This window comes from Sorghum bicolor, chromosome 1 (assembly GCF_000003195.3).
Source record: "Sorghum bicolor cultivar BTx623 chromosome 1, Sorghum_bicolor_NCBIv3, whole genome shotgun sequence".
In the NCBI taxonomy this organism is placed as follows: Eukaryota; Viridiplantae; Streptophyta; class Magnoliopsida; order Poales; family Poaceae; genus Sorghum; species Sorghum bicolor.
In genome coordinates this window covers 67,173,964-67,196,666 of record NC_012870.2, presented here as the reverse complement: position 1 = coordinate 67,196,666, position 22,703 = coordinate 67,173,964, and the positions used below count along the sequence as shown (strand labels likewise).

Here is a 22,703-nt window from a genome sequence, read left to right as displayed (position 1 = left end):
CGCCTTCCTTGAATGGATGCTTTATCACCATGGTTTTGATTGCTTTAACCCACCGTTGCGTCGGCATCTTCTATTTTCGCAGGCTTGGCAGTTTACTTGGTTATTGTAGCTGAGGGACTACTGCCTCTGATTTTTCTTGTTGTTTGTTCTAGGTTGTCTACCGCTGTCTTGTTGATTTGTAACCTGCGCTTCGAGTTGTGTTATATAACTCAATTGTCTCTAATAAAACATGTCCTAAGTTTGTAGAAAATACGTGCAATATTTATATCTCCAAACAAATTTATTATGAAAGTATATTCTATGATCTATCTAATGATACTAATTATGTATGTATTATTAATATTCTTTAGTATATAACTGATCAAAGTTAAAAAAAAGCTTGACTTCTTGGAAAGTGATAATGACAGATATTTTGGGACAGAGGGAGTACATATACACTCAAATTAAGCTATTAATTAAATGGGGTGTGTTTTTTAAAAAATAAAGAAAGCTTATGGTAGGCAACACTCAGTCTCAGACTGAACCGGCAATTAAGTGGATCGTTACACTCTTCTTTTAAAAAAAACTCAGCACAAAGTATGTCACCTTTTTTTCAGAAAATGGCACAAAGTAGCTAAACTTGTGCATTTCCCAAATGGCCTAAACATTTACCTGAAAAAGGGTGCTAGGCCTTGTTTAGTTCGTAAAAAAAAGGTACTGTGGCACATTTGTAACTAATTAGACTTAAAAGATTATCTCGCAAAATATATACAAACTATGCAAATAATTATTTTTTAATCTATATTTAATGCTCCGTATATATGTCTAAACATTCGATGTGATAAGATGAAAAGTTTTTGAGTAGAAACTAAGCAGGATATTAGGTGCCACGAAGTCACTCTTCGGACAACTATCCTGCCACCGTAATTTTACAGGCTTCAATCATCACAAATCCCCATCATGGCCTTAAAAAGCATGAAAAAGCAGTGGTAGCACAGAGGACCTCTATGTTTACTTGTTTAGCTCTACAGTTCTCAAATCGAGTAGAACACACGAGTTCAGAACAATACTTGTAAATTACGAACAAAACAAAAGTAATCCAGGCTGCAGTCTCGAAAAAAAAATTGAACAAAATAGCAGTGTGTAGATGCGCCATGCGTGTATGCCACAGTGATTTGTGTAGATCAGAAACAGCAGAGTCGAGACCAGGCACTGATAAGGCAGGCAACTCTTCTCCATCCGAGAAAAATCAGAGAAAACCTTTACCAGGTCCATGCATCTACTTTTCGTTTTACTCCATTCCGGCAGCATCAAATTGACTTCACTGTCGGCACGAGGACTATCAGTCCAACGTCAGCGAGTCACGTTCCAACGGCCGGTGGCTATCTTCGCAAATCGTGGCTCCCTGTCGCCGGACCAATCTCTCGATCGGCGCGTTCCGGTTCAGCCAAAGTCTCTTGCGCGCCCGGCGCCATGCATGATAAGTCACGCTACAGTAATTTCAGCCAGCCTTTGTCACTATCCTTCCTTGCTTCTAAAACACGTATGGATTTTCCTACATGCTCAAAGACCTTAATGCTCTAGCTAGGGTCACCATGAACAACCGCCTTTCGCTTCTGAAATCCTTTGTGTCGGTACATTTTCCCGAAGCAAAAGATTGAGATTCTACAGAGGCACGCCAAATGATGGGCAATAGTGTTTATTTAATCCCCACACCTAATTGCCTCTCCACTTTACGTCCCTTGGATCGCACCCGTCATCATCGCTAATCTTCCCCATCCTCGCCTTTAATCCCCACGGAAACAAACTTTCCAGGCAGCATCACACGAACAAACACTAGCGCAGCACGAGCATGCTCAGTGTTCAGGACTTGCCGTAGAACAAGGGTTATATGCTGCCGCGTGCTGATGACTGCCCTTTCTTCCTTGTCCAGACAGCGAGAGGGGACGACACGACACGACACGACCCAGTTCGGTCCGGCCGCCGCGCGCTGGCCGGCTGGGCGTGCGTGCTTGGACTAGCCAGCGAGCTAGCTAGTGCTCCATTCCATCGGAGCTTGGCTTCGCTTTCAAGTCAAGTCGACGCCACCTCCCCGTCCCCCCCTACGGGCTTGCGAATTTGGTTCCGTTGGGTGCACACCCCATCATGAGGCGCATCATGGAGTTCGGTCGTTGTGGTGCAGGTGGTTGCTGCTCTCCGCTGCGCCCCCCGAGCAGAGCTTTTTGTTTTTGCTGATGAGTGGCAGTGTCTGCTGGGCGACCTAAAACCGCACCTCGGGCCGCGAGCTCGCCAGGGGTTGTTTCGCGCGCATGGAGCCACCAGCAGCTGGGTGCAGCGGCAGCGGGAGGACGGCGACGATGGGGTTCTTCCTTCTTGCCGTGGCCGTCCTGCTCTCGGCGTGCGCCCGAGAGTGCCTTGCCATGACCGACAGCCAGGACAGTGAGTACCACGCATTCACTCGCTTGCTTTCAGTCACGTACTGTTCTCTTCTCTCTTGTGAAGTGTGAAGCGCAGCGAGGTTGTTCATGACTGTGTTTAACAAGTCTGAGCTTCAAGCTTCGAGCTCTGGCTTCTTTCTCTGTCGATAATCAGGGAACTGTGATGCTAATAGTTCTCTTAGTAAAAAGTAAAAGATTTACCTCAAGTAGGGAAATCAAATGAACTGAGGAGCTTTGTTGCAGCTTCTGTGCTCCGGGCGTTGATGGATCAGTGGCAGAACGCGCCGCCGTCCTGGGGACAGTCCGACGATCCCTGCGGAGACTCGCCATGGGAAGGAGTGACATGCGGCAGCGACAAAGTGATCTCCATGTAGGTGTCCGCACAACTCTGACAAAAAAACTCCATTGCACACTCATTCTGCTATACTGATGAGCCTACTTGATGACTTCCATGCATGCGCAACTCTTTCAGAAAACTTTCCACCATGGGCATCAAAGGAACTCTAGCTGCTGACATAGGCCAGCTCAGTAACCTGCAATCCCTGTATGTGGAATCACTCAGCCAGCAAATAACTACTTTAATTAATTAGCCTTTCTGTTATTGCAGTTTGCCACGGTGAACCATTGGCTAATCGTGCGTATGGTATGCAGGGACCTGTCATTCAACAAGGACCTCAGCGGCGTGCTCAGTCCGACCATCGGAAACCTGAAGCAGCTCACCACCTTGTGAGTTCTTGATGCGTCCTGTGTTCTTCTCCTTCTTTGTTTCTCCTGGCTTGTCTTGAGATGTTAACAGAAACTGCTTGTTTCTGCAGGATTCTGGCCGGTTGCAGTTTCCATGGCACCATCCCTGATGAGCTAGGAAGTCTGCCAAAGTTGTCCTACATGTAAGAGTTTCTCGTTCTAGGTGTATCGGTCAGCTGTTCGGCCTTTTTGTGCTTCTGAAGTTCGCTGTTTTTGGATAAAGTTTTTTTTTTTGTCATCATTCTCTTCCAGGGCACTGAATTCAAATCAGTTCTCTGGAAAAATACCAGCTTCGCTGGGAAATCTCTCGAGCCTCTACTGGTTTGATATAGCCGACAATCAGTTGAGCGGTCCCCTGCCGGTTTCGACAAGCGGTGGAATGGGTCTAGACAAGCTTATCAAAACCAAACACTTGTAGGTCCAATGATTTTGTTGACTGCTGTTCCTATATCAGTCACTGACCTGAAACGAATGAATGGCTAACCAAAGTGCTCTGGTTTATTTGTTCTTCTGAATGTTTCTCTGCAGCCACTTCAACAAGAATCAGTTGTCTGGTCCGATCCCTGACGCTCTCTTCAGCCCAGAGATGACCTTGATCCATTTGTGAGCTCATGAACCCCCTTGTTTCAAGACTAATTTTGCAATTCCGCGAAGTTCACTGACACCCTAAGATACTTGACGCAGGCTCTTTGATGGAAACAAATTCACCGGGAATATCCCAGACTCTCTTGGGTTTGTTAGTACACTTGAAGTTGTGTAAGTTTCATATTGTTAGAAGAAATCGTGCATCATATACATAATTTTTCATTAGTACCAAATTGATATGAAATTGACGAACATTCCCCTTCTCTGCATGTTGTTTGAGCAGACGGCTGGACAGAAATTCCCTTTCTGGCGAAGTTCCTTTAAATCTGAAAAACCTCACGAAAGTAAATGAGCTGTAAGTTGTTCAAGACTCGCACAGCACTTAGTAGCAGTGCATTTTTGTGTACGAGAAGATACGGTCATACTAAACACAGCATGCGTATGTTTTTCAGCAACTTAGCCAACAACCAGCTCACCGGAACATTACCAGATCTAACTGGGATGGATCTTCTCAATTACGTGTAAGTAATAATGAGCATTATGAAGATCTATAAGTATGTTATTTAAACCCACCACTGCATAAGGTTAATCTGAAATTATTCTGGTCTAATTACACCTCAGCGACCTGAGCAACAACACATTTGATCCTTCACCATGCCCAGCGTGGTTTTGGAGGCTGCCACAGCTCTCAGCTCTGTAAGTTTCTTCCTCACACCTTGCATATTCATCATATTCACATATATGTTGAACAAAACTGACATGATGTCTGTATGTTCATCAAAGGATCATACAGTCCGGGAGGCTCTACGGCACCGTGCCGCCAAAGCTTTTCAGCAGCTCGCAGTTGAATCAAGTGTAAGAAAGAGCTCACTCACCACCCCTCGGTGAAATGATCAAATGACGTGACGAACTGGTGACCTTTTGCAGGATCCTCGACGGCAATGCGTTCAACGGCACCCTGAACATGGGCACGAGCATCAGCAGCGAGCTGAGCCTGGTGAGCTTCAAGGACAACGAGTTCTCCTCCCTGACGGTGACCTCCAGCTACAATGGCACCCTTGCGTGAGTGCACGGACCCGCTCCTGCAGTCCTGCTTCTGGATTCTGGTTTCTGTGACGATGACATCTCCATGGTCTGATCCCTTGTGGATTCCGCAGGCTGGCCGGGAACCCGGTGTGCGAGCGGCTGCCCAACACGGCCTACTGCAACGTGACGCAGCGGCCGCTGTCTGCGCCCTACTCGACGAGCCTGGTGAAGTGCTACTCGGGGTCGTGCCCGGCGGGGCAGAGCCTGAGCCCGCAGAGCTGCCTGTGCGCGTACCCGTACCAGGGCGTCATGTACTTCCGCGCGCCCTTCTTCCACGACGTGACCAACGACACGGCGTTCCAGGCGCTGGAGAGCATGCTGTGGACCAAGCTGGCCCTCACCCCGGGCTCCGTCTACCTGCAGGACCCTTTCTTCAACAGCGACGCCTACATGCAGGTGCAGGTCAGGCTCTTCCCCGCCGCCGGCAGCAGCGGCGCCTACTTCAACCGCTCCGAGGTCATGCGCATCGGCTTCGACCTCAGCAACCAGACGTTCAAGCCGCCCAAGGAGTTCGGCCCCTACTACTTCATCGCCTCGCCCTACCCATTCCCAGGTACACAAGATCAAGAATGAAGTGTGATTTACCGATGGTTGCAGAACAGTTGACCGGATTCGATTTTCTACGGTTGCAGAAAGCGAGCCATCGTCGAAGAGCAAGGGCGTGATCATCGGCATAGCAGTGGGCTGCGGCATCCTGTTCGTTGCGCTCGCCGGAGCGGCGGCCTACGCGTTCATTCAGAGGCGGCGGGCGCAGAAGGCGAAGGAGGAGCTTGGCGGCCCTTTTGGTATGTTTTGTGTCATGTTCCAGTTCGTCTGACAATAGAATGCCTCACACTGAGAGTCTGAGACTGAGGGCTGGCTGGTGTCAAACTGTCAACTGCGGCATGCAGCGTCGTGGGCTCGCAGCGAAGACCGTGGCGGCGCGCCGCGGCTGAAAGGGGCGAGGTGGTTCTCGTACGAGGAGCTCAAGCGGAGCACCAACAACTTCGCCGAGGCAAACGAGCTGGGCTACGGAGGGTACGGCAAGGTTTACAGGGGCATGCTGCCGACGGGGCAGTTCATCGCCATCAAGAGGGCGCAGCAGGGGTCCATGCAGGGCGGGCACGAGTTCAAGACGGAGATCGAGCTGCTCTCGCGCGTGCACCACAAGAACCTCGTCGGCCTCCTCGGGTTCTGCTTCGAGCAGGGGGAGCAGATGCTCGTCTACGAGTTCATGTCCGGCGGCACGCTGCGCGACAGCCTCGCCGGTAAGAGCGGGCTGCATCTCGACTGGAAGAAGCGGCTCCGGGTGGCGCTCGGCGCGGCGCGCGGGCTGGCCTACCTCCACGAGCTCGCCGACCCGCCCATCATCCACCGCGACGTCAAGTCCAGCAACATCCTCATGGACGAGCACCTCACGGCCAAGGTCGCCGACTTCGGCCTCTCCAAGCTAGTGTCCGACAGCGAGAGGGGCCACGTCAGCACACAAGTGAAAGGAACACTGGTACGCAGGCTGTCACTGCATCCTTGTCGTCATCCGCTACCGCCAACGACCGACTCCTTCGTTGACCTGACTTTGCATTGATCGTTTCATCCACCTGCAGGGCTATCTGGACCCTGAGTACTACATGTCTCAGCAACTGACCGAGAAGAGCGACGTCTACAGCTTCGGCGTGGTCATGCTGGAGCTCATCGTCGCGAAGCAGCCGATCGAGAAGGGCAAGTACATCGTCCGCGAGGCAAAGCAGGTGTTCGACGCCGACGACGCCGAGTTCTGCGGGCTCAAGGACATGGTGGACGCAAGGATCATGAACACCAACCATCTCGCGGCGTTCGGCAAGTTCGTTCAGCTGGCCCTCAGGTGCGTCGACGAGGTGGCCACGGCACGGCCGTCCATGAGCGAGGTCGTCAAGGAGATCGAGATGATGCTGCAGAGCGAGGGGCTCAGCAGCGCCTCCACGTCTGCCTCGACGTCCGCGACCGAATTCGACGTCACCAAGGGGGCTCCTCGCCACCCGTACAATGATCCTCTCCCCAAGAAGGACAAGGACGTGAGCACTGACTCGTTCGACTACAGCGGAGGATATTCTTTCCAATCCAAGGTCGAACCGAAGTAGCTGATTTCTGGATTGAGACTATCTTCTTCGTTCGGCCTTTTCCTTCTTCCCCAGCAAGTGGCTCGACGAAATGTAGAGATACCGACAACCTTTTTTGTTATTGTATTTTGCTTAATATTTGTGGGAGACTAGTGATTCTGTATGGTTACTAGGAGAGACACATCAAGAGCAAACCCATCTGCCTCTAAAGTGCTGCTAGCTGTTGTTTACGGACTAGAGGAATACTACTATCATAGAACAAAGATGGAAACAGGCGTGTTTGGTCCTTGGGCAACAGCTGGCCTCGCCAAGCTTCGAGAAAGTTTGATCTCTTGTGTGGCTTGGCTAGTAGCTTCACTCTCACTGCTTTCAATACTACAGACACCTACAACGATTGCCAGTTTGGTCACGTGCCGCCTGAAAATCGAGCTACGAACCGATCAATGAGTCCTTAACTCAATTTGAATTCCTTTCCGCCCAAATCGAACAGCGCAACTCGCTGTCTGAATTGAACACCTTCCCCCCTAGGGCAAATTAAACAGCTCTATCCAAAAGGGAGAGTTCAGAGAACACGGGAAGCAAACAGGCTTTGAGAAAGTTGCCTCAAATTGGGAGAGATCAGCAGAAGTTACAATTTCCACACATTCACCCAACACCAAACAGGACAACAGCATTGGCAGATTCAAGGGCACAAAAACACTTCGAAAGATGACAGTAAGACACAAATCCTAATATGTTGTGACACAAAAGCTAGTGTTGAGTCTACATCGCCTAAATTCTAGTTTCCAGTTCTGAATGTATAGAAATGTCTGAATTTGCACCGTGTGCACATTTCATTCAATAAACAATGTTAAAAGGGACTACACACAAGGTTACAAAGGTGCAGTGACCTTCTCCGTAAAATTAGCAGTCAAATTTTTCAATCACAGATCCTTCTTCACACCTATTGATCTAGAATGTGTGTCCAACATCCATTGCTTATAATTGGTGTACAGAGCTAAGATGACAAATTGTGAAAAACAGACGAACATTATCAGTGCATCAAAGAGGAAGGGATACCTATTGGGAGGCTCTATTTGCAGGTAGGTAATGTGAAGTAGAAGTGAGCATAAAAATGGCAAGCTAAGAACTAATTTTGCCCTGCATGACATGTTTGATCTCTTTCCATAGCTTCCACCAGGTGAATAGTGTATAAGAAAGAATAGGCCAAGAACAGCTATATACTGTAGAAGAAGTTGATCACGGCAGATAAGAGGGTACATTGAGAAAAGGGCAAAGTACACAAACCATCCATACATCCGAGGTTCTTCCAGTGCTAAAAGACTAGCAGGTAAAAGAGGAAGCAAAATTGATTTCTCATGAACTGCACATAGAAAACAAAGGAGAAAAACAAAATTAATATACTTAGAGCACCAAAAAAAAGAACAAGCCATAGTAAAGCATACCTTGGTACGAGAATAAATAGAAAGAGAAAGAGCTGTTCATCAGAGAATAAAGGAAGCCAAGATTACTTGGAGACTTGACTTGCTGAACGAATGAAGGCAAGAAAGCCAGTATGGTAGCAGAGAGACTCATAAGTTTCAGAGGCTTTATCGCAAACAATTTCTTCCACTTGATAATAACTGAAGTACTACACCAGAAATTTGCAACATAATCCTCATATATGCCTCTCTCAAATGGAGCTAATCGAGAGATCACCTGATATTACAGAGTTCACAAGTTCAGTACCAACTGAGAAGCAGTGTAGTAAGTCTATACAAAAAATATATAACAAGTTTCATGATGAGGAATAGCACCAGATAGTTGAAAACGAAACTCTACTGGCTCTATTGATGTAATTCAGCAATATAAAATGGTTTCCTTGAGCATAAAGTAATAGGAGGCACAATTGATCATTACCTGTAGGGCAGCCTCATAAGAATGCAAAAATGGCCACCAGACAAGAGCAAAAGTTCCCAAGACCACGAAAGCAAGTTTTGTTACTTCGACAATAGGATGTTTTCGTTTGAGGCACTTCCCCAGAAGATGGCTAAAAAAAGCTGGTGCAAAGTACAGGCTCATCTGCAGCACATCATAAAGTTGTAAGATATATAGGGAAGTCATGGGATATTAGAACATGAAACTATATCCAACAAATTCTTTGTATTAATGGGCATAAAGTGCCCTAGATTAGTCACTTGGAAGGGTCGTAAACATTATAATAGACTAAAGTTCATGTATAGATTGGGTATGTGTGCAACCATGCATGTGTCTCATTGTGGCTTTCCCATGATCTCCTCAAAATAATTGGCAAGATGTAGTGAATAATGATGACCACTTCCCACTCAGTGGCTATTGCCAATTTGAGTGAGCTGGCAATCCAGTAAGTATGATGTATCAATCAAAAGTTGAGAACTAATACTGCACCAATACATATGCATGCCTTATGATAGCATATTGTATTAACTAATATTTCAGGATGAAACGTAAAAAAATAATAAACAAGATAGTTCACAGTCCAGCATCAAATCTTAACAGTCTGTTGCCAATCACTGTTTACTAGGACTCAAGCATAAAGGTAAAGAATAAAATTAACAATTTTGTTGGTTGTTGATGTGATTTTCAGTTGGATCATAGGGTCTGGTTTGTATTCACACTGACAACCTCCTGATCTAAATAAGTATCCACCACAAGAACTACTGTTTCACAAGATTGTGTAATTGGAAAGACGTGGGCTTACTAAAGCATATCATTGTCCAGGATGTTTGTCCGTGGTAACAAAGCTTATGAATGACCGAATGAACATAACTTTATAGACACGAGGCAAACCTGTTTGTGATTGATTGCAAGAGTGAAGAGAGCTGCAGCAACAAGCTCATTCCTCGACAGCACACCAGCAGTTGCTCCAAGCGTAAGTCCAAGGCTAATGCAGTTATACTGTAATACAACACGTAGTTGTTAGCCTACAAACAAAATGAAACGCAAAGCACTCTGCTGGTCTGCGCACTTGCCTCCACCTAAATCACACACATTATTAGTTAGTGCAGTAAAACTCACCTGAAAATGGCCATGGTCGATCAATACCAAGCAAGGACTGATCAGGACCATGGCTAGCAGCCACATCCACCCCTCCCTTCTCTCCTCCCCACTAATACCGATTCCAACTTTCATGTAAGCCCACACGAACCACAAAGCAGCAGGGAAGAACACCAACAGATCCGACGACAGCACCGTCCACCGCATCAGCAACTTCCTAGCGGACCAAATCAACAGCAAGTCTTAACAACACACGATGTTACACTCAACGAGCAGAAAAAATCTACTGGAGCGGGCGCGTACGATTCCATAGATTCGTAGCCACGGGAGGAGCGGAGCGCGACGGCCTCGGGGAGTGAGGCATTGATGATGCGGCCGTGGAGGAGGCTCTGGTAGGCGGAGAGGGGCGGGTAGTCCAGACCCCAGTAGGCAAGGTCATTGTCGGAGGTGTTGCGGTACCAGTCGGAGGGCGTGAGGTGGAGGGTGAGCTCCATCCAGTGCCGCTGCGCCTCGTAGTCGCCGAACTTGGGCGCCGCACCCTGACCGGAGTAGGGGCCCACGGAGACCAGCACGCGGACGAGGAGCGCGGCCAGCGAGATCAGAACGGCAGTGGGGACCGGCGGTGCCGGTGGGTGCCACGGAAGCCGAGCGGCGGCGACGGACGGATCTGGAGCCAAGGTGCGGGGTTTCCTCGGCTTCGCCATCGGCAGCGTCTCTGTGGATCTCGGGGATTGGCAGCAGAGGCGGAGCCACCTATAGGGCGAGGTTGGGCGGTCTCCTCTCCGATGAGTATCGCCCCTACCCTACCGCCGGTCGGCAACCTCCCGAGACACAAGCGTTCAGCAGGGGGCGAAAGGGTCAGAGGTTGAAGACCAGCTAGGCGAATTTACATATTTACCAATGGCACTTATATTTTTAGTATTAAATTACATGTTTTTCATTTTTACCACATTTATCTATGTGACATGCCACGGACACGAGAAATGTTTTTGTTGCCCATGTCTTTCTCCTCTCTCTACCTCTCCGACAGTTGGATCCTGCAACTCCTGCACTGTCAAGTGAGGCCCACCTGTCAACTGTGTCTTCCACCTCCGGTCGGTAGTGGTTCAGAGCGTCGGCGAGGTGAACCTGGTGGAGTGGTTTAGGGGCATGGTGGGCATCGCAGCGCCGCCGCCATGGGTGCTCAACTGGGTGCTTACCTGTTCCAGTCGGGCAGTGTCGGCAAATCACGCGCGAGATCGCCATACTCGTCGTCGACCTGGCGTCGCGCCGCCGCGTCCTGCTCCTCTCGCCACCGCACGACGACGGGCTACCTGACGATCGCTGGCGCCGCGACAGGTGCGTCATCGGCGTCACCGTTCGCGCGCGCGCACCCTACCAGGCTCACCTTCGACATCGTCTGCCTCACCATTGACGGCGACCGCCCACGTGCTTGGGTCACGTTCATCCGTAAAGGCAACTGCGCCTGGCACGCGTTGCCGAGGGCCGATGGGGTCGTCGTGGACTTCGACCCGTGTTTGTTCAAGGCCCGATGTGTCCACGCCGCTGGGAACATTTACTGGCACATCTGCAACTCCAGTTGCTTACTCCAGCTACATCCTTGCACGCTGGACTTCTCGTTCATGCTCGTGCCTACTGTCCTGGGGGATTGCTTCAACAAGTACCACGAGTGCTCAACCTATTCGACTGATTGATTGCTTCCCGTCGTGATCCAACTAGCCTAGCGGGTGGATTGATCTCTCACCTTTGGATTGGTTGCCTAATTGGTTGGCTGGAGGTGGAAGATACTGCTGATAGGTGAGACCCACCTGGCAATGATAGGAGTAGTGGGACCTAGTTGTCAGAAAGGGAAAGAGATGAGCAAGGTAGAGGCAGTAAGGACATTTCGCGAGCCAGTGCTAACTGTGTTTGAGCGTGTTAGTCTAACATGGCATGCCACATAGACAAATATGTTAAAAATAAAAGATGTGCAACTTAAAAATGCTAAAGATGTAAGTGCCATTATAATGGTAAATATGTAAAATTCGTTGGCCAGTCCTAGGTGCTCTGGGCACACCACGGACTGGGCCATCTTAACAAGTCCAATATGCTCTCTTCGGTTGAGTCATCTTTTTGGTTTTATTTCAAAATACCTTGATGATATGGAACTAGCTAGGCTTAGCAACAATGCCAGCGAAGACTAAACAATATGCTCTCAAATGGATAGCTCTCCCTAAAGATTTCTTGAAATTCAATATTATTGATGGTGCAGTGACGCGAACGGGTGATAAAGGAGCAGTTGGAGTGATTTGTAGGGACATTGCAGAGAACTACATTCGGCCTAATCACTTAAACTTATCAGCCGAATTTGCCAGCCATGCAGCAGTGTTTTTATGAACAAGGCGAAGTTGCTAGTGCTAATGTCATTAATGGGCTTGTTGATCCACCCTCTTTGGAAGCATTGCCCTGCAATGAAGCGATACCTTTAGTGCTAGATGTTGATGTATGCAGTTGTATGACAGTTTTAGACTGTTTGAAAGTCATTGTGAATCTTCAGAAGCAAAATCTACATGCTTACTCCTCCATTCTAAGAGAAATCCCCTTTCCTTAAAATATGTTGTAGGAGATTGAGAAAGAATATTTGTGAGCTATGAGGGAATGTTGTTGCACTAAATTGAGGAAATCTTATCTCCTTTATTAAATATACCCACTTATCAATCATTAGAAATCCCCTTTCTTGTCCCTTCTCTTTCCCTCACTAATGTGAATGTTGGCCGTAGATGGCGAAAATCCAATAGTGCTCATGGACGATGAAATAAAGGGGATTGAGAGAATTCTAAGCTTCACCCCTTTCTTGGTGGGGTTGTGGTGGAGGTTTTGAGGGTTGAGGGAAAACATAAGGAGAGAGAATTCGAAAAGGGAATTTATTAGAGCCAGTTTTTCTACAATTCTCCTTTATCACTGGTTATAGGAAAAGGGGGATTGATTTTTATCAATATGATGGAGATGCTCTAAAATGAAATCAAGATTTCATCATCCAATTGTCATTAAAGTTCAATTTACCACCTTCAATTTATAAAACAATAGCCCACCTATCTAAAGCACTCCATGTGAAACACCGCATGGGATGGAAACTAAGGTAGAGTTGCTATGGGACTCTATTTTGTCCACTTTCGATAATTAGAGAGCGTGAGACATGTACAGATTTAAATTTTATGATTTAAAATGTTTAAAAACAAAATATATTTTATCTGTAATCTTTATACATGGCCTCAAATCACTTGGATTGGTTCTAACTTCCAAGTCAATATCCTACTCACAACCCACACATTGAACGCAAGTGCTTGTGGATCATGAACAGAAGTGTTTGTGGACTAACATGTATTTTGTAGCAGATAATCACATTGGTTTGTCACAAGATTGGGCACGGTGTCTTGTCTTCGAAGATGTGTGATGAATTATGGTATAAAGGATATTCGTGAACACTAATAATTCTATAGGATGTGTGTAAGTTTGGTGTCTGGAGACATTCAATGTACAATGTATTATGGCTTTTGTGCATGTGCTTTGTTACCTAAGAAACTTTGGTTTTTTCTTGAATACATATGTTGAGCAATTACATGCCAAATTCTACTTTTCCAAACCATAAATCTAGATGTTTCTCTAGATTGTTGCAGTCAATTTTGAGGATAATTAGGTTAACCTATGACTCAAATACAACAATACGGAAACAACTATAAATTCAAAAACTATTAGAGGTGTGATGCTAGATGCAAGCAAAATTATTGTTATCCTAAATGCTAAATAGTAACAGCTGATCACTTGTTGTTTAGCTATTGTTTGGGCAAAACAACTATTTGAACTAGATAAATAACCGATTAAATGAAAACAACATATCATTGTTTAATGTTTAAACAGTGTGTAAATGAGCTAAACGATCATTTAGATGAGTAGTGAGTAAAATGGATCATGCTTATTTGCTAACAACTACTAGAAATATGTAGGTCCTTTATTTTGAAAAAAAACTAAAAAGAAATCGAAACACCTAAACAACTAAGAACCACCGGACGAAAATATGTACCACCTCATAGATGGTGGTATGACTCACCTACTTGGTCATGTCATCTACTTTGGTGTGATTCAGCTACCTAGAAGCATTTGCGAAGGTACGACTCAATATCGTGCCGTGTTGATGACTTAGGATCTGTTTGGATTTTGTGATTTAAAGTTTGGCCACTAAACTTTGAACTATTTTAAATCTCAAGGTTCTAAAGTGGTGGTCTAAGAGCATCTCCAAGATTCACTCTTAGACACATTTGTCTAATTATTATTCGAAGAACCATTTGACTAAAAATTGCTCTTCGTATCTAACATATTTTTATATCTTATGCGCGCTTTAGAGAGCTAATTCCGCTCTCTCTTTACCTAGTGAGATGAGAAACGTGGAACATATAGAAGTGAAAGAATCTGTAGAGACTTTTTTCCACCAAATTATATTTGTGTCTATTAGGGCAGATATAAAGAGACTATTAGAGTTTTTCTAAAATATTATAAAGTTTAGTCAACCTAAAAGAATTTTTAGTTCACTAGACCACACAAATTAGTTAAAGTGAATCTATGAAAATGCGAGCACTCGTACCAAATCGAGGACTTGAACTCAGGTGGATATGTTCCACCACAAGGAACCCAACCAACTGGTTTATGAGGATTTAACAGTGTTACACTTCTAGTGATAGATGACGTCTCTGTCGACTGTGAAACATCTATGATGACTTCGTGAATTTCTAGATCTACCAGCCCAATCCTTCGAAGGTGCTCATAGAGATAGAGTTTGCGTGGATACATTCTTACAGGGTGAATGTGCGTGTGTTGTGAGTGTTTATGTTATACTATGTACTTCGTAAAAAAATAGTTAAAATGGTCCTTAACTTTAGTAAACTAAATTTTAGACCACGAGTGGGCCTTAATATAGTTTATATAAAAGGTTTTCTCTGTACATGTCAGTACGTGCTCTATTTCAAATATTAGTTTGTTTATCTAAAACGGGAAAAAACTTGGTCGGCATAAATTATGGCTCAATTTTTTTAAATGCGCATTGTAGCATTTTCATCTGTATTTGACAAATATTGTTCAAATATGGACTAACTAGGCTTAAAAGATTTATCTCGCAAATTACAGATAAACTATATAATTAATTATTTCTTTTACCTATATTTAATGATTCATATATGTGCCACAAAATTTGATGTGACGAGAAATATGAAAAATTTTGTAATCTTTTTGAACTAAGGCTTGGTTTAGTTCGTGAAAAATTTTAGATTTCGCTATTATAGTACTTTCAGCTTTATTTGACAATTACTATTTCAATTATAGACTAACTAGAATCAAAAAAATTTGTCTCGTAAATTACAGGTAAACTATACAGTTAATTATTTTTTATCTATATTTAATACTTAATGCATATTCTGTAAAATTCAATGTGATAGGAAATCTTGAAAATTTTTGTGAACTAGACGTAACAAGGCCTAGCTCGCAGGAATGTCACATTAAGGCTTTGTTTAGTTCCGAAAAGTGAAAAGTTTTCGGTACTGTAGCACTTTCGTTTGTTTGTGACAAATATTATCTAATCATGGACTAACTAGGATTAAAAGATTCGTCTCGTGATTTACAGCTAAACTGTGTAATTAGTTTTTATTTTTATATATATTTAATATTTCATACATGTGTTACAAGATTCGATATGCGGAGAATCTTGAAAACTTTTTGGTTTTCAGGGTGAACTAAACAAGGGCCTTGTTTAGTTCCGAAAAGATTTCGGATTTCGGTACTGTAGCATTTTCGTTTGTTTGTGACAAATATTATCCAATTATGGACTAACTAGGATCAAAAGATTCGTCTCGCGATTTCCAGCTAAACTGTGTAATTAGTTTTTGCTTTCGTTTATATTTAATGCTTCATGCATGTGCCGCAAGATTCGATGTGACGGAGAATCTTGAAAACTTTTTGCTTTTTGGGGTGAACTAAACAAGGCCAAGGTCTAAGAGCGGGGTTTGAGTACCTGCTCTTCATTTGTCAGAAAGTACGGGGGCTAGTTTAAAAAAAAAGTACGGGGGCTGGTGTCGTCTCCTGATTCTCGGAATGCATCGTTCGTACACTCTCTCTCTCTCAAAAAAAAAAAAAAAAAAAGTCCGGACACACCACAACGGCAAGAGGTTGCACGGCCACGGCGAGGCTGCACGGGCCTATCCGCAAAAACCTCCACCCCAGTACAGTACCCCACCACCACCATGGTCCAGACTCCAGACTCGAGAGAGAGATAGAGGTGCGCCTCCCCGTGAGCCGGGGGCAACTGGTGGGCGGCGTCCTCCTCTTTGCGCAGCAGGTTCTCGCGTCCCCCTCCCGGCAGCCTCTCTCCCCCACCGCGATCGGCGGCAAAAGGCGATCGTCCCACCCAGAATTTTCCCCCTTCCCCCGCACCTTTTCTTACCCACGCGAACAGCCTACCAGCCCTATCATCGCGCCGGTCTCGGCGGCCTGCCGGCCTCGTCGCACCCTCTCCCAGGTACACTACACCCCCCCAAACACACCCTGCCCGCCCCCCAAGTTCTCTCAGTTCTCCCCCGTCCAATCCAGTACAATCCGCGCCGTCTCGATTGCCCGACGCCGCCAAGCACTTGCGGAGTGCGATCGGCTCGCTGGGGCGATCCTGATTGGAGTCGTGGACTCGTCGGGCCAGATGCAACAGGAGTGGAGGGGTTACCTAGGGTTTTTGATCGCGACTGGGGATGCGGGTCGGGGACTGTGATGCTCCGTGCGAGTTTGGTGGGGGGAGAGTGCACGTGGCTACGTATTGTGATGGCGTGAATGTGTGTGATCGCGGTACGGAAAGCGGTGTCAGGCTGGGGTGGGGTAGGATTAATCGGGGGCCATTTCAGGTCAATTATTAGGTGCTGTATTGTGATAATCATCTGCGGACCTGCCATATCGTGTCCTTGACTGGTGGAATATCTTGCTTGCCCCCAAGGGTTTTTAATCTTAATCCAGCAATCAGGGTCTTGTCCTAGTCCTGTTAACTGATTGCACATGTATATGTTTCCTTGTTCTGTTTAGCACTCGATCCGCAATTCATACACTCAGGTGGACCCGTGTGTCATTCACTCAGTTGTTCCAATTGTATCGTCTGACAGATTATCTGTACATGATAATATTAAATACCACACTTATCTGGATTTGTGATTTGTGATGACAATATAGTAATTGGATAAAAAATGCTACTGCCTTCTTTCGTAGCAGTAAGAGCTGAGGTTATGAATAGGGATATTGCTGGGAGGAGGATGTGGCTCTAGACTTCAGTGTGCCTTAGGGCCAGTTTGGTAGAGGTTTCCTTCCTGATCATTGAGCTTCACTTCTGTTCCTCTGATGGAGTGATTCTGGTGAGGAGCAGGTGAGAAGTGATTCTAGATTGATTCAAATGGTGATTGAACGGGGAGCTATGGAGAGCTGTTTTTTGGCTCTCAAATGGAGAAGTGATTCTCATCAGCTCCCCACCAGAATCCAGCTGCATTTGAACTATTTGGTAGGGCTCTACTCTTAAGAATCCACTCCGAAGAAGCTAGGAGTGGAGCTATACCGAACTGGCCCTTAGGTGCCATGGTGCTGTGTTTGGTCACTGCACCCATGAGACTGGGAAGGAGGAAGGCGACAATAGATTCAATCTCTGCCCCTGTTCTTGGGATAGCAGTGACACCGGCTGGGAAATAACAAACCTCCAAACTTAGCCATGAAGCCAAACAACATGCCAACAAGCCAAAGAAATTCCTAAGCAAACTGAGATATTCAAGCATCAGGCCTGTATTCGGCCTGATGGCTGTGACATACAGGCTTTCACCTAGGAACCTGGCCTACCTCTTTGCGCATCTCATTGTAGAGACTGCACAGTCCACATGACAGTTGAGGTCAGTGCAACCTTGTCAGGGTAGCAGTTATTATGGCATAATGTGCCGGTTTCTAGCTTCGAAGAAAGTATGGATTGAATGATGATACCTTGCCCCTGGCAAAAATATATTTGCTGATTCTTTATTGCCTCAATTGCAAAGATGTTGAACCCACATTGATCAAAAGTATTCCTTGCATATGACCAATCACCAAATGCTATTGACACTAGTTATGTTTGCTCATTACATTATTTTCACTTGACCTCTCAATATTTTACCCTTATTTAATTGAACTTCTCTTCTGTTTGCAGAGTAGTGGATTAATGCTTTTATCGAGGTGATGAAAGGAACCAAAAGTGACTAATGGGAAAGAAACAAAGCTTGTTCACTGTTCTAAACAAGGAGGTTTAATCTGATGCAGTCTCAAAAGAGCAGAGTTTTGGGAGCAATGTCATCCTCTTTGCCTATTCTGCCAAATCCTTTGAAAGGGAGCTTCCCAAAGCCTTGTAACCCCCAGCATATTCCTATGTCGAGGCAGCTGCCTGATGACTCTATGCCCTTGCGTAATGACATACATCAGTCTGCTAGTTTGCACCCAAGAGCTGGTGTTATCGGGGCACCATATTCAGGCTACTCTGCTAGTCCACTTGATTCTGTGTCTAACCATGATAGCCAGTCAATGGTTGCACCCTATATTTCTCAGTCATCCAGTTTTGAGTCTTTCCAGTCTCTATCTGATACTACCCCAGGAACACACACTGAGGCAGCCTGGTTCACATCTTCTATGGATGTTTCACCACTCTACACAGATAATATTGCTGCTCCTGATGATAATCAAATCCAGAGTATACGTCCTGCTATGACATCTGATGAGACTGCTAAACAAAATGATTGGTGGGCAGATATAATGAATGATGATTGGAAAGTTATTCTAGACGCAACAGCTACTGATTCACACTCAAAAGTACGCAACTGCAGAACCATAATGAGTAGTAAACTTGTAGCTCCATCTTCTGTTTTGGTAGTTTAGAAATACTCTCTTCTTTATTATTATGACATTTATTTTGATACTAAACCTACTGGTATGTTTGTGCAAATATTTTATGTATTTTAGTCATTGAAACTGAAGATTTTTTTGTTTTGCACATATTGCTGTGACATACATCTGCAAATGAAGGTTCCCTTACTCCTTATGAGAAGTTGAGAAGCCCTAATATTGTGCAAGTAATTTGGTCTAGCTCCAGTTTTTAGTTGTTTAAGATGTCTTATTGAATTGGCGGTGAAGATAGCAGAAATGATTCCCAACATATTTCAATTTAATAATGTTATTGTACATATTAGATTGACCACTGGAGGTACCATGTTAGAATCTTTTAAGAACTTTTCATGTTATTAATGCTAAATGGTTACCGCTGGAAAATTAAAGTGCTGTTGCCGCTTCTCCTCTTTGCTACAACATAGGCATCAGTTGTCTGTTTTTAAGATAGTCGTAGGCTTGTAGCCCTGTAATTTCTGTGACACTAGCTGTAATGACTTATGTTTCTTTTATGACTGTTACTCCCTTCTGTTATAGGCCATGATTCAAACTTCCAACTCAGCTACATCACTACCTGCAGTAAACCAGTCAGCTTCATCTCATAGTATGGAGATTTGCCCAGTTGCTAGTCCTCCCAATAGCAGCAATGCTTCAGTTGCTAAACAACGGATGAGATGGACCCCAGAACTCCATGAATGTTTTGTAGATGCTGTAAATCAGCTTGGCGGTAGCGAAAGTATGTCTGCCCTGTTGACATTTTCCCTCAAATAGTTTAAGTTATGAACCCTATACATCATTTAATGCATGTGTTCTTTTCTCTTATTCCTATTCAGAAGCTACTCCCAAGGGCGTGCTAAAGCTTATGAAAGTTGATGGTTTGACTATATATCATGTCAAAAGCCACCTGCAGGTTTGCTGTTTAGCTTTCTAAGTAGTATCCATGCCCAAAGGAGACCTTTTCATTTTCTTATCTGAACTAATTTGTGTTGCAGAAGTACCGCACAGCTCGCTATAAACCAGACCTGTCTGAAGGTTTATCTCGCTTGGACTCTTCCCAACCTATGTTCTTTGTGTTGTGGATTACATTTTGCATGGCAAACGTCTAGGGGTCATGAAGCTTTCATCTTATTTATTTGTGTCATGTTAACCATGTCGTGTGGAATTCTGTGTTGCAGACAGCATGCGTGTAGCAATATCAAAATAACTGTGAATTGTTAGTGTTAAACTTAACATATTACACTTCTGTAACTGATTATGCAGGTGCATCGGAAAAAAGGACAGCCACTGAAGAGCTAGTCCTGGACCTGAAAACGTGAGTGAATAATTACCGTATGTAATCCCTAATTTCACTTTATGGTGTGCTATTTTTCTCATTTGGTGGTGGTAACTGGTATCATGTTGCTGTGTGATACATTGCTTTTACTTTGTATCCGACATATGGTATATGTAAGTGCATAACAAAATCTATGTATCTCGAAAAGCCAAAACGTCTTATAGTTTGGAATTGAGTGAGTATGAATTAAAGAAAATTATTCTTTGTACATCTCTTGAAATGATGGCAGAGTATTAAAGTATCGTCTTTGCCATTTGGATTGCTAGTTACTTGCCAATTTATGCATGTCTAATTGGATGATAGTGGTTTTTAGGAATATGCTTTGCTTTTTGTTCATAATGTTACTAAAGTGTGTCTTGGCATGTAAGGTTTGCTGCCCTAGAATTGATCTATTTCCACACTGTTCTAAATTGACACATTTGCATTATTTACCATGCATTTAAGAATTTTGAGGGCTATGAATTGCCTACAAGCCGTTTCAAATCTACTGTATTCTTGAAGGGCCTTTTTGCAATAGAAATGCTTTTACAAATTACAATCATGGTCTGAGATTTAACAAGTAATACATACTCCAGCATAGATCATGCCCTGAGTGTAGATGCATTAGTCAACACCCTCTTGTAGTTCTGGAATTGTCATGATGCGTATTGAGCCTATTGCATTCACTTTTTTTGAAAAAAAAACTAATTTTGAGGTTTTCCTATATGTTAAAGTGCATCATGCCATCATCTTTGTTGGTTACTTCTTGGAATACTTTCATGATACTAGACATTCTTGTATAGGAGCATGGATCTTACTGAAGCGCTGCGCCTTCAGATGGAAGTCCAGAAGCGTCTTCATGAACAGCTTGAGGTACTATTTCTAAATTTAGTTGGTGTTGATTCCATAAGTGTTTTTTTTTCTCTTAACATGATGCAGCATGTGCCCAACATATAGCTAATGAAGCTCACTTTATCCTAACACGATATATATATTCCTATATTGCAGATTCAGAGAAAATTGCAGTTGCGGATTGAAGAGCAAGGAAAGTATCTGCAGATGATGTTTGAAAAGCAGAGTCAATCAAGCACGGATAAAGTCCAGGATCCATCCTCAAGGGATACAGTGGCAAAACCATCATCTACCCTGAGCCAATCTTCAAACAAGGATAGTGGTGCAACCATGGATCCAAATGGAACAGGAGACAGCACGAAGACTGCAAAACTGGGAGAACGATCGTCTGGATCAGGTGTCAACCAGAAACTTGTAGAGATCGAATCTGATACTGAAGGAGGTACAGACGATGGATGTAAGATCTCCCAAGAGAAGCGGCACAAACTGCAAGATAGTTAACATATCGGTTGCACCATTCAGATATAGCTGTTCAACCCGTTGCTTGGTCAAAAATTGGTATCATCAGTGTGTCCAATTCTACTATTGATCTGTATGTCTATTGATGAGTTGTACCGATCTTTAGCTAGCTATATTTATATTTATAAAGGATCCAAAGGAGGAGGAAAAGGAGAACCTCCTTGCAGCCGTGTTTATAACATTAGCAATAAGAGCTATACCCGAAGTGGGGTAAAATAAGGCCTTGAAGTTAGCTGTTTCTTGATTTCTTTTGTTTGGTTGCGTGGTGAGGTGGTCGCCGAGTTGATGTAGATGACCACATGAATTTATTGGAAGAAAGCCAGTGCTTTTCCCTAGTGGCATAGGAACTATTCCCTCCATCCTAAATTATAAGGTATTTCAACAATCTTGAAGAGTCAAAATATCTCAAGTTTGATCAAAATTATAAAAAGAATTATAAAGATATATGATATTAAGTAGATATATTATGAAAATATATTTAATAAAGGAGCTTTGAAGAGTCAAAATATCTCAAGTTTGATTAAAATTATAGAAGGAATTATAAAGATTTGATGAGATTAAATAGATATATTATTAAAATATATTTAATGAAGAAGCTAACGATACTTAGTTGATATTATAAATGTTATTATTTTATTATATAAATTTGGTTAAATTTGAGATGTTTTGATTCTCTAAGGTTCTTGAAATGACTTATAATTTGATTTGGGATAGAGGGAATAAATCGGATCTTCGGGAGATGAGGGTGTGATAGGGCTGTGCGGAGCAAATGTAACGACCATGGACAGTTCTTATCTATATGTGTGATAATATACAGTACCCGCTAATTATGGCACCTAACTATGTCAACAAGCCACCTTATCTATATCAACATACATTTAATTATCCACGTTAGCATACCAAACAATCCACAAAAACGTGGTGGGTATCCTTCTAATAATTTATCCCTTCATACAAGTTAATATAAGTTATCTAATTTTATTCTAAATTATTTATGATCTCCACAAAAACACGGTGGGTATCCTTCTACTTTTTAGAATTTCTTATTTTCACATTTTCTCATTTTTAAATTAAAAGTTATATATTTATACACAACTTTTATATATAATCTTTTTATTAGTTAAATTCCAAAATAACTTTCTTTGCCCA

The 22,703-nt window shown here is 44.0% G+C and overlaps 3 protein-coding genes across 7 annotated transcripts; 2 read left to right on the top strand and 1 right to left on the bottom strand.

Moving 5' to 3' along the window:
- LOC8084556 (probable leucine-rich repeat receptor-like protein kinase At5g49770) lies at positions 1,836–7,202 on the top strand. The gene is made up of 17 exons (XM_002467879.2): positions 1,836–2,418; positions 2,661–2,787; positions 2,890–2,961; positions 3,069–3,143; positions 3,233–3,304; positions 3,414–3,575; positions 3,690–3,764; positions 3,846–3,917; positions 4,030–4,101; positions 4,199–4,267; positions 4,368–4,442; positions 4,530–4,601; positions 4,674–4,808; positions 4,904–5,385; positions 5,465–5,617; positions 5,723–6,315; positions 6,416–7,202. Exons 1-17 carry the CDS (start codon positions 2,289–2,291, stop codon positions 6,926–6,928), a joined length of 2,949 nt encoding a protein of 982 aa, XP_002467924.2. The 5' UTR covers positions 1,836–2,288; the 3' UTR covers positions 6,929–7,202.
- Positions 7,706–10,847, bottom strand: LOC110429710 (probable dolichyl pyrophosphate Man9GlcNAc2 alpha-1,3-glucosyltransferase). Of its 2 annotated transcripts, none has more exons than XM_021446091.1 (6): positions 10,226–10,847; positions 9,944–10,139; positions 9,716–9,823; positions 8,807–8,968; positions 8,419–8,605; positions 7,706–8,270 (listed from the first exon to the last, which is right to left on the bottom strand). In XM_021446091.1, the coding sequence occupies exons 1-6, from the start codon at positions 10,624–10,626 to the stop codon at positions 7,831–7,833; spliced, it is 1,494 nt and encodes a 497-aa protein (XP_021301766.1). In that variant the 5' UTR covers positions 10,627–10,847; the 3' UTR covers positions 7,706–7,830. The 2 variants fall into 2 exon arrangements, with proteins under 2 accessions (XP_021301766.1, XP_021301761.1); XM_021446086.1 differs by having other exon boundaries at positions 8,353–8,605; positions 10,226–10,845.
- Positions 16,103–21,889, top strand: LOC110431636 (protein PHOSPHATE STARVATION RESPONSE 1-like). 4 transcript variants are annotated; one of them, XM_021450838.1, is made up of 8 exons: positions 16,103–16,283; positions 18,147–18,799; positions 19,409–19,607; positions 19,705–19,781; positions 19,864–19,903; positions 20,132–20,183; positions 20,987–21,056; positions 21,192–21,889. In XM_021450838.1, exons 2-8 carry the CDS (start codon positions 18,251–18,253, stop codon positions 21,534–21,536), a joined length of 1,332 nt encoding a protein of 443 aa, XP_021306513.1. In that variant the 5' UTR covers positions 16,103–16,283; positions 18,147–18,250; the 3' UTR covers positions 21,537–21,889. The 4 variants fall into 4 exon arrangements, with proteins under 4 accessions (XP_021306513.1, XP_021306512.1, XP_021306511.1 ...); XM_021450837.1 differs by having other exon boundaries at positions 16,103–16,463; positions 18,152–18,799; XM_021450836.1 differs by having other exon boundaries at positions 16,103–16,463.